Source organism: Hylobates moloch, unplaced genomic scaffold (genome assembly GCF_009828535.3).
Source record: "Hylobates moloch isolate HMO894 unplaced genomic scaffold, HMol_V3 SCAFFOLD_17, whole genome shotgun sequence".
NCBI lineage: Eukaryota > Metazoa > Chordata > Mammalia > Primates > Hylobatidae > Hylobates > Hylobates moloch.
The window spans coordinates 70,239,857-70,252,064 of NW_026652292.1; the positions used below are offsets into that span (position 1 = coordinate 70,239,857).

Here is a 12,208-nt window from a genome sequence, read left to right on the forward strand (position 1 = left end):
TTGTCCCTTACCTTATATCATATACAAAAATTACCTCAAAATGAATCAGAGATCTAAACATAATACCTAAAACTATACAACTCCTAGAAGAAAACATAAAGGAAATTTTTATGACATTGAATTTGGCAATAGTTTCTTGGATGTGACACCCAAAGTACAGGCAATGATAGCAAAAATAAACAAATGGGGCTATACCAAACTTAAAAACTTCTGTGTAATTATCCCTCCCTTAGGAACACCAAATTGAACAATTATCTGTGTAAGAAAACACCATTATAAGAACCAAAAAACCAGGTGAGTGATCACAGTATCTAGTTTTAACATAATAACAAGGAAAGATGCATTGAGGAGGGTAGGAAGGGCAGTCTTTCACTGCCTACACCACCCTTCCCCCAAGCCCAGGCAGCACAGCACAGAGAAAGAATCTATGTACTTGGAAGAGGAAGAGTGAAGTGAGTATGGGATTTTGCATTGGAACTCAGTGCTGTGCTGACACAGTGGAACACAATAGTGAGCAGAATTCTGCTGGTGCCCATGGAGGGAGCATTTAGATCAGTCCTGGGCCAGAGGGGAATCCTCCCCTCTTCCCAGTGGGAAAAACCTGAGTCCTGGCCAGCCTCATGACCAGCTGACTAAAATCGTCTACTTCTCTAAATAAATTGCACTGGCAGTCAGGCTACAATGACTGCAGTCCTTGGGTAAGCCCTGGTGCCATGCTGATCCCACAGGCTGTGGGGTGGGATGCAACCCAGTGAGACATCAGCTGCAGCAACTATGGGAGTGATTCATGACTCCTTCCTAAATCCAGATAGTACAGTGTGGAGAGATACTCCTTCCACTTGGAAGAAGGAGAGAGAAGAGTACAGAGGACTTTGTCTTGCAATTTGGGTACCAGCTCAGCCACAGTAAAATAAAGCATGAGGCAGATTCCTGAAGTCCTCCATTCTAGGACTTTGCTCCTGTACAGTGTTTCTAGACCCAGTTTGGGCCAGATGAGAATCTGCTGCTCTGGTGGGATGTACCCAATCCTGGCAGGATCCACCACCTGCTGACTAAAGTGGCCTTGGGCCTTGAATAAACAACAGTGGCAGCCAGCCAGTAGTGGCTGTGGGTCATAGGCAAGCCCAGTTCCATGCTAGCCTGGGAGCCTGTGGGATTCAGATGTGACCCAGCAAGTGTGATCAGCAAGGTGCCAGCTGTGGTGGCCACAGGAATGCCCACACTACCCTCCTCCAACTTTAGGTAGCCCAGTGCAGAGAAAGATTCCTGCTTGGGGGAAAGTGAGGGAAGAGAGCAAGAGACTTCACCTGGAAACCAAGGGAATTCTCCCTTATCTTCCCTAAGTTTATCAAAGCTGTGTTTCTAGGAATGTGCGAGAGTTGCAGTGTTATTGGGCTTAGGGCTCCCCTAGTGCTGAAACAGCTGCAGTGGCCTCAGGCTTAGATAACTACATTCAATCCCCTTTGAGTTTTTGGAAAGCCCTCTTAAAAAGGATGGGTACAAGCAAGCCCAGACTATGAAGATTGGAATAAATACCTAACTTTTTGATGCCCAGACATCCATGAACAATCATTAAGAACATCCAGGAAAACATGACCTCACCAAACAGACTAAATAAGGCACTGACCATTCCTGGAGTGATAGAGATATGTGCCCTCTCAGACAGAGAATTCAGAATAGTTGTCTTTAAGAAGCTCAAGGAGCTTCAAGATAACACGGAGAAGGAATTCTGAATTCTATCAGAGAAATTTAACAAAAAGATTGAAATAATTTTAAAAAATCAAGCAGAAATTCTAGAGCTAAAGAATTCAGCTGACAAACTGAAAAATGCATCAGAGTCTTTTGACAGCAAACTTGATCAAGTAGAAGAGAGAATTAGTAAGCTCAAAGACAGACTATATGAAAATACACAGTCAGAGAAGAAAAATGAAAATAAAATAAAAAAGAATGAGGTATGCCTACAAGATCTAAAAACTAGCCACAAAGGCAAAAGCTAAGGGTTACTGACCATAAAGACGATGTAGAGAAAGAGCTCAGGGTAAAACATTTATTCAAAAAATAATAAGTTTTCAAACTTAGAGAAAGATATCAACATCCAGGTACAAGAATGTCAAAGAACACCAAAACACTCAAATCCCCTAAGACTACTGCAAGGTCTATAAAAATCACACTCTCAAAAGTCAAAGACAAAGAGAGGATCCTAAAAGCAGCAAGAGAAAAGAAACAAATAACATATAAAGTAGCTCTGATTCATCTGGCAGCAGACTTCTCAGTGGAAACCTTATAGGTCATGAAGGAATGGGATGATATATTCAAAGTGCTGAAGAAAACAAACAAACAAACAAACAAACAAAACTTCCAACTTAAGAGTATTATATCCAGCAAAGTTATCCTTTAAACATGAAGGAGAAATAAAGACTTTTCAAGGCAAGCAAAAGCCAAGGGATTTCATCATCACCAGACCTATCTTACAAGAAATGCTAAAGGGAGTTCTTCGATCTGAAAGAGAAGAATGCTAATGCGCAATAAGAAATCTGAAGGCTTAAAAATCACTAGTGAACATAAGTACACAGACAAATACAGAATACCCTAACACCATAATTGTGGTGTTTAAATCACTCATGTCTTTAGCCCTGAAGACTAAAAGAGAAACCTATCAAAAATAATAACTACAGCAATTTGTGAAGAGATAGACAGTACAAAAAGATACAAGTAGAGACAACAGAAAATAAAAAAGCAGGGGAGAGACAGGGTTAAAATATAGAGTTTTTCAGTTTTTGCTTTTTATTTTCTTTTCATTGGGATCAGAGTTAAGTTGTCATCAGCTTAAAATAACTGGTTATAAGATGTTATTTGCAAGCCTCATGGTAACCACAGAGCAAAAACCTATGACAGGTACAAAAAAATAAAAAACAAAAAATGTTTAACTTATTACCAGAGAAAATCACTTATACACTATGAAAGACAGGAAGAAGGGAGAAAGGAAGAGAGGACTAACAAAACAACCAGAAAACAAATAAGAAAATGGCAGTAGTAAGTCCCTCCCTATGAATAATGATGTTGAATATAAATGGACTAAATTCTCCCATCAAAAGACATAGATTGGCTGAATGTATTAAAAAGATAAAAAAAAGAGCCAATTATATGCTACCTATAAGAAACCCACTTCACCTATAAAGATGCACATAGACTGAAAATAAAGGCGTAGAAAAAGTTATTCTATGCAATGGAAATGTAAAAAGAGCAGGAGTAGCTGTATGTATATCAGATAAAATAGATTTCAAGACAAAAACTGTAAAAAGAGACAAAGAAGGTCATTATACAATGATAAAGGGGTCAATTCAGCAAGAGGATATAATACTTGTAAATACATAGGCACCCAATACTGGGACACCCAGATATATAAAGCAAATATTATTAGAGCTAAATCCCAATACAAGTCTCCCATTAATAATAGTTGAGGATCTTAATACCCCCTTTCAGCATTGGATAGATCATTTAGAGAGAAAATCAACAAACTAATATTGGACTTAATCTGCAAATAAAACAAATGAAACTAACAGAGATTTAAAGAACATTTCATCCAACAGCTGCAGAATACACATTTTTCTCTTCAGCACGTGGAACATGCTCAAGGATGGACTATATGTCAGGCCACAAAACAAGTCTCAAAAAATTCAAAAAAGTTGAAATCATATCAGGTATCTTCTCTAACCACAATAAAATAAAACTAGAAATACATAACGAGAAACTCTGAAAACTATACAATTTCATAAAAATTAAACAATATGCTCCAGAACAACAACTGGGTCAATGACAACATTAAAAAAATAAAAAATTGACTGGAACAAATCATAATTGAAACACAACATACCAAAACCTATAGGGTGTAGCAAAAGCATTACCAGAAGGGAATTTTATAGCAATAAATACCTACGTCAAAAATGTAGAAAGATTTTAAATAACCTCACAATGCATCTTAAAGAAACAGAAAATCAAAAGCACATAAAAACTCAAAATTAGTAGAAGAAAAATAATAAAGATCAGAGCAGAAATAAATGAAAGTGATACTTAATAAAAAGTAGAAAAGACCAATGAAATGAAAAGTTGTTTTTTGAAAAGATAAACAAAATCGACAAAACTTTAGTCAGATTAAGAAAAAGAGAAGACCCACATTTTAAAATCAGAGACAAAAATGGAGACATAACAACTGATACCACAGAAATTCAAAGGATTATTAGAGACTATTATGAGCAACTATATGCCAATACATTTCTTCTAGAAAGCTAGAAGAAATGGATAAATTTCTAGACATATACAACCTACCAAGATGGAAACATGAAGAAATATAAAATCTGAATAGACAAAAAACAAGGAATGAGATAGAAGCAGTAATAAAAAGTGTTTCTCTTCAAAGAAAAGCCCACGACCTCATGGCTAGCCTGCTGAATTCAACCAAACATTTAAAGAACTATTATTAATCCTACTCAAACTATTCCAAAAATCAGAGGAGGGAATACTTCCAAACCTATGGTACAAGGGTAGTATTATCTTGATACCAAAACCAGACAAAGACATAACAACAAAAAACTTTACAAGCCAGTATCTCTGATGCACACTGATGCAAAAATCATCAACAAAATACTAGCCAACTGTATTCAATAATACATTAACAACATCATTCTTCATGATCAAGTGGGATTCATCTCAGGGATGCAAGCATAGTTCAATATATGCAAATCAATAAAGTAATACATCATATCAACAAAATGAAGGAAAAAGGACATGATGAGTTCAGTAGATGTGAAAAAATATTTGCAAATTACTCCTCTGAAAGGGGACTACTATCCAGAATATACTAGGAACTCAAATATCTCAACAGATAAAACATAAATAATCTCATTAAAAATAGGCAAAAAACATTGATAGACATTTCTCAAAAGAAGACATACAAATGGCCAACAGGTATATGCAAAAATGCTCAAATTCACTAATCATGAGGGATATGCAAATTAAACCACAATGAGATATCTTACTCCAGTTAAAATGGCTTTCATCAAAAAGACAAAAAATAACAGATGCTGGCAAGAATGTAGAGAAAAGGGAATGCTTGTATACTGTTAGTGAGAATGTAAATTTGTACAGCTGTTATGGAAAACAATATGAAAGTTTTTCAAAAAACTAAAAATAGAACTACCCTATGATCCAGAAATCCCACTGCTGGGTATATATCCAAAAGAAAGGAAAGCAGTATATCAAAGAGATATCTGAACTCCTGTTTTTACTGAAGCACTATTCACAACAGCTAAGATATGGAATCAACCTAAGTATCCATCAATGGATAAATGGATAAAGAAAACATGCTGCATATACACAAGGAATATTATTCAGCCATATAAAAGAATGAAATTTTGCAGTTTGCAACAACATGGATGGAACTGGAGGACATTATGTTAGTGAAGAAAGCCAGGCACAGAAAGACAACTAGTACATGTTTTCACTCATATATGGGAGCTAAAACAATTGATCTGATAGAGATAGTGAATAGAATGATGGTTACCAGAGGCAGGACCCTGTCTCGAGCATTTGTTGTTATGCCCATGACAGTTTTTCAACATATGTTTATCAAGCTCCAAATATTTCATTGGGGAATAAGCAATGAATATAGCAGACAAAGTCTTGCTCTCAGGGAGCTTTCCTTCTAATGATCAAGATAGTCAGCTGATTGGAAAATGCCAGGAGGTGATGAGTGCTCTGAAGGAAAATAGAACCAGCTGAGAGGAAAGAGGACAGAGGTGGGAAAGGAACATTCTAGATAAAAGGTCAAGGAATCCCTCTCCACTCTCCACCTCTCCCCAACCACCAGATCCCTATATCCATACATCCATGTCCACTGGGATATTCAATAGGCATCTCAACTTTGCATGTCCATTCAATTTCTACCTTCAAACCTGACCTTTCTGCCATCTTTTCCTTCTCTGAAACTCTATTGGGAAAACTCTGAAACTCTATTGGGAAAATGGAGTTACCCATTTTTGACTCAAGTCAAAAACCATGGAGACAACCTTCCTGCTTTTGTAATTCTTGTTCAATCGCGAAATATACCTGTTTGTCTCTACCTTCCAAATACCCAGATTTCCCACACTCTTTCCACCCCTTCCACTACCCGCCAGTCCCATTCCCCAATAACTCCCACCTGGATTTTTGCTGTTGGCCTCTACCTGGTCTCTGTGCATCTGCCCTCACTCCTTCCAAAGTCTACTCAGCATAGCAGCCTTCATCCTTAAATCTGATTATATCAGTCCTGGGCTTGAACCCTCCAATGACGCTCATCTCATTCGGATTAAAAGTCAAAGGGCCCGCTAGCCTGGGTACAATTCCCCTCCTCCCTTCTGACTTTATTTTTTTCCTTTTCCTTGTTGTTCACTCTCCACCACCCTTGCCTCCTGGCTGTTGCTTAACATCGCAAGCACATTCCTGCCTTAAGACCACTGCCTGGAACATTCTCCCCTTGGGGATCACTCATTTCCTTTCATAAATGCACCTCATCCTGTCACTCCCACTGCAGTCCTGCCAATATCTTTCTCTTCAGCACTTCTCATACCTGCCATACCCTATGTTTATCTAGTTTACTTCATTTGTTTTTCTCTTTTTTCCTCTCATCCCTCCCACAACTGGAGTATAAACTCTGTGGCAGTGTTCACGCAATCTATTATTGTCCCTGTTTTACAAATAAGGAAACTAAAGTTTAGGGAGGTTGGCGAACTTGCCCAAGGGAGTAAGATAGGTAGAGACTGGTACCCACTCTTGTCTAAGCCAACGCCCATGGTCTTAACTGCAACAGCTCAATTGCCTTTCAATCACAAGCTTAATAAAGACGCAAGTAGAGAACTTTCTTTAAGTGGGAACCAAAGCCCAGGAATGCTGAGGTGGTCTTGAGGCATTCAGAGGCCAGTAAGGAGTCAACCAAAGTGGAGCACACTGGAAAAGACTGGAAAATACAACCGGAAGGAGCCCAATTGCATAGAGTCTTACAGCCCGGAATACATAAGAGAGTGTGGATTTTATGTAATGTAATATAATAGATTTTGAGTAGAAAAGTGAGATAAAGAAGAGTTTTAAAGAAAAATTAATGTGGTAGTAAAAATGTCCATACATTCTTTGACACTCCTTCTTTCAAAAGAAGGAGGCTGATTTTCCTCCTCTTAAATGTGGGCTGGATTTAGGGACATGCTTCTAACAAATATGTTGAAAGCACTGATAGGTGATTTCCACGACTGAGTCAGAAAGCACATGGCTGCTTCTATCTTGCTCTCGACCCTCTCCGTGTTTTCTGCGCATACATCTGTGTGTTTCCAAGACCTGAACTGGGAATCCTCCTCACCCTACAGTTCCCCATGCAGACTCCTCCGTATGTGGAGGCTCCATTCTTCTGTCACCTCCCTTGCTACCCTTGCCTGCCTACGGCAGTCCTGCACTCTGCTGTTTCTGCCAGCACTCATCATTCCTTTTTACTTGTCTGTCTCCTGCTCTAATGCCACTGGTATAATACTACTTCCTCTGCTCTCTTGACTTTGTCTGCTGGCTTTGACTTCTCATTTCTGACAGATGCCTGGCTCCACAGGCTCCTTATCCACCATGTGCTCCACCCCTCACTGCTTGGTTTATCAGTGCTGCCAATTCATCAGCAGCTTCCAGCTCCACCCAGGGCTTCCCAGACACTGGCTGGTCGTGGTGTGGCTCCAGTAGGCAGGTCTCAGCCTTCTGTTCATTCCAGACCTCTCCATTCCCCAATTCAGAAATAGTGCTTTTTGTGGGGGAAGGGACTAATGCATAGATCATCTCCGTGGTGACAGTGGACAGTATCTTCTTCATTTTCGAGTTAGAAAATAATCCACTTTTTATGTCACAGAGCCTTGACTGGTGGCCACCTCTTCTGGCAGTTTTTTTCTTGATTTTAAAATAAATAATTAAATATCCAGTAGTTGTGCTAAGGACTGAATTGTGTCCCCCCTCTGAAAATTTGTATGTTGAAGCCTTCTCCCCCAGTCTGACTGCATTTAGAGATAGAACCTGTAGGAGGTAATTAAGGTCAAATGAGATCATAAGGGAGGGGCCCTGATAGGATTAGGATTAGTGTCCTTATAAGAGGAGACACTTAGAGCCTCCCCCTCCCCCAGTGCAGGCACAGAGAAGAGGTCATGTGAGCACACAGCAAGATGGTGGCCACCAACTAACCAGGAAGAAGGGCCTCACTGGAAACCGGCCATGCTGGCGCCGTGATCTCAGATGTCCAGCCTTCAGAACCATAAGAAAATAAATGTTGGGTGTTTAAGCCCCCCAGTCTATAGTATTTTGTTATGGCAGCCTGAAATGACAAGTTGTAATCCTTGGTAGTAATAAATAATTTTGAGCATTTAGAAAAAGAAACAGCCATATGAGATAAATTTTGGTTCTGTTTTTATTAATTCATAACAGCTCTCATTGTATCATTGCTTTTAGATTAGAACCACATTTTTCCAATCTAAGAGTCAACTTGCTTCCAAAGTCCTCTAGTTTCCAACAGTTACTTATTTCCCAACTTTGCCATAGGGAAAACAGTCTAACAATTATGTAACAATTAAAAAGTGTAACCACTTCTCCTCTTGTCTAATCCACTTTTCATGAAAAGCAATGCCTGAAGGGTGGTCATTTTCCCTATAATGAGCAGGTAATTCCTAATGTTCATTGTACTGGGGAAGAAGAAAAGGCATGTGTAGGGGGAGAAGTATATGTGTCCTCAATGGCAAGGTCACCAGGAGCCTCAGAAACCTCCCTCATTTCTTCCAAACATCTGATTCAAGCCTCACTAGGTTAACACATATGTCTTCCCTAACAATTTCATCTTCCTTTGAGTTTTTTGCATATTTAATTTCTATTCGAATTAACACTCCCTAACTTATGTATTGTTAGTCCATTTTGCATTGCTATAAAGGAATATCTGAGACTGGGTAATTTATAAAGAAAATAGGCTTATTTTGGCTCACTGTTCTGCAGACTGTACAATAAGCATGGTGCCAGCATATGCCTCTGGTGAGGCCTTAGGAAGCTTTCACTTATGTCAGAAGGGGAAGGGGAAACAGGTGTGTCACATGGTGAGAGAGGGAGCAAGAGAGAGGGGAGGAGGTTCCAGGCTCTTTTTTGTTTGTTTTCTGAGATGGAGTCTTGCTCTGTTGCCTAGGCTGGAGTGCAGTGGCCCAATCTCAGCTCACTGCAACCTCCACCTCCCAGGTTCAAGCAATTCTCATGCCTCAGCCTCCCAAGTAGCTGGGATTATAGGCATGTGCCACCACGCCTGGCTAATTTTTTTGTATTTTTAGTAGAGATGGGGTTTGTCCATGTTGGTCAGGTTGGTCTCGAACTCCCAACCTCAGGTGATTTACCCGCCTTGCTGGGATTACAGACGTGAGTCACCGTGCCTGGCCTGCCCAGGCTCTTTTTAACAACCAGCTCTCCTGTGAGTGAATAGAGCAAGAACTCACTCATTACTAGAGGACAACACCAAGCAATTCATGAGTTGTGCCCTCATGACCCAGACACCTCCCACTAGGCTCCACCTCTAACATTGAAGGTCACATTTCAGATTTGGAGGGGACAAACATTCAAAGGATATTATGTGGTTATAGAAACACATCCTGAAACTATGTGTCCTGTCTCCTTGGCAGGGATTAACTTAGAAAGTCACTCACCAAGTTGGGGTAAAGTGGGTGGAGCAGCTGTGGCAATGCATGAAAAATAACACCCATAAAAAATCCCTATACTGCTCTGTGCTGAGCTCACAGTAGGCAGTTAACAAGCACCAGCTGAATGGAAGAGGGGCACTTACTCCGTGGGCCTCTCCGAACTGTCATACTCAGGAGGCGGGTCTTGGGCTCCTCCTGCACAGGATCCTGCTGGTTGCCAAGGTGAGACTTTTCAGACACCATTTCCTTGGGGACAGCAGTTGGTGGCTGGAGGAAGAAGGTCAGAGGTTCAGAGACTCCCAGGACTTTATTTGAGTCTGTTCCTCTCTTGGGAAGATGAGTCACCATTGAGGGGACAGGCCTTAGTACTATTCACATCTAGATAACCACAGTCCCTGTCACCTGACTCACTGTGGGTACCCACCAGGGAAGAGGTGCCAACCCAGACTTTCTCTAGAAATGCTTTTGTGAAATTATCAAGGCATCCCCAAATAACGTGATTATTTTCACTTTTTCTAGGTAAAATGTGTAGAGCTCTGCAGGAATTTGGAGGAAAGAGAAACAGGAAAATCAGTTTGTTCCCAACTTCAAATAGTTTGCAAACAGCAGCTAAAGTGTCACTGGGTAATTCAGGGGCAAATATTTAGTCCACCCTTTGGGCACCCCCAAGAATAGCCTTTGGTTCCTTCTCCAAACTCTCAGTGAAGGAAAGCAAGGAAGCAGAATTTGCAATAACACCTCTGAGGACAGATAGACTAAAGCTTGCCTCTAAACTCAGATTGACTGTGGGACTTTGGGCAAGTTATTTAACTTCCTTGTACACTGCTTTCTTATCTGTAAAAGAAAAATATAATAAAAAGAGCCCATTTGTTGAGATGCTACAATGTATGAGTTATTGTAGAAAGCACAGAGATTCTGACGTAAATAGATGGCCCGGGGTGGAACCTATTAAAAAAAAAAAAAAGTCCCCATGTGATTCTGATTCTGGAGTGCAACTACATTTCTTGCAATGCTCTCAACCTATAAAGTTGAGAGCTGTTATATTCCCTTCTCCATCCTTGCCCCTTTCTCCTCTTCAGTCTAAGCTCCATGGCAGCCTTGGCACTGGTCACCCACTGCTCACTGTGCCTGTGACTGTGGAGCTAAGGGCTTGAACCCTTTTCATCTACTGCCTCCATGGCCCCTGGCCCTGGGGTGCAGAGCTGCAGACTGACCCCACAGGAAGGGGTTAAAGCTTCGGAGCTGTGTCTGGCTGTGGGTCTCCTCAGTCCCCAGGAGGGGCCAGAGAGCTAGCCCACGTGGCCAGGCAGTACCTCCCCAACCACCTGGACCCTCCCTTGAAAGGCTGAAAGTGGCTCCTCTGCCCAGATTGCCCCGAGGAGTGTGCTGAGCAAGAGGGGAGCTAGGAGGGAGGTCTATTCTGTCTCCCTGTGACCTCCTCATCTCTCCTGGCCACCCCACTCTGCAGCCCCTTCACGTGACTGCTGGCTCAAAATGGCGCTTCCCTCCTCTCCCTCCCCTGCTGGCATCTCGATTGTTCCAAGCAGAGCTCCCATCCACAATAGCTGCTTCCCTGCCTCCCGTCTCAGAGGACAACTTCTTACCAAGGACTTACCTTGAAAAGATTTACCCTGCACGGATGCCCCCAACCTAGGAGGGGAACTCCTGCGGAGAGGTGGGGGAGGATCTGCCAGCAGGCTCAGGAGAAAGGAGTTGGCTTCTGCCTCAAAGACGGAATTTGGGCTTGGAGTTGGAAAAAGAGGGAGTTTCCCAAGATTTGTAATCGTGTACTGCCATCTACTGCCCATCATAGTCCATGGCCTTCAATGAAGCACTAAAACAGGCTCCTTCTGTCTTTTCTAGACTCCTCTCTAGGAGATGGGAGAAAACTTACAGTAAAAATGCTCTAAGTATGGACCCCTGCCTTATTGTGAGGCTCATCTATAAGTCTCTGAATCAGGATCCTGCACCCTGGACCATCCATCTGCATCCCCACCTCACAGTCCCCCAGAGCAGGCTAAAAGTTGGTACCAAAAGAAGGAAGGCTGCCTTTGTGGATTCTGATGGCCCTGGGAATGCAGGCGGGTTGTTGATCAATGACACAATACGCAGACACAGTTTCTTGTCACTTCCTACCTGTTTCTTTCTTGGCTGTCTTCGAACCTTTGAGTTCTTATTCTGTCTTCCCATGTCTGCATCCTCATCATTTTCAATGAACTCCTTTGTTAAAATGCAAGAGGGAGAGAATCTTAAGACAGGAAGAGAGGTATGACTTTTAGGTATTAAAATTAAAACCCTCATCTTGACCCTGGGCTTCTATCCAGTAATGCTGAGTGTGAGTGGGGGGGACAGTTAACAATCTGTGCGGCTATCGTCATCCACTCTTCTCAACATAGACATGTTTTCGAAAAGTCATATCCATATTGGAACATCATACACAAGATGATGTTGGATCTTCCATTGTCCCAGGTCCTCATTCATGCATA

The 12,208-nt window shown here is 41.4% G+C and overlaps 1 protein-coding gene across 2 annotated transcripts in view; it reads right to left on the reverse strand.

Moving 5' to 3' along the window:
* The window catches only part of CC2D2A (coiled-coil and C2 domain containing 2A), a 135,814-nt gene that overhangs the window by 115,037 nt on the left and 8,569 nt on the right, over positions 1-12,208 (reverse strand). For both annotated transcript variants that reach the window (XM_032753791.2, XM_032135876.2), the window contains exons 3-4: positions 11,859-11,942; positions 9,866-9,989 (exon numbers count right to left, since the gene is read on the reverse strand). In XM_032753791.2, coding sequence (XP_032609682.1) covers positions 9,866-9,989; positions 11,859-11,942 — 208 coding nt within the window. The remainder of the gene's footprint in view (positions 1-9,865; positions 9,990-11,858; positions 11,943-12,208) is intronic.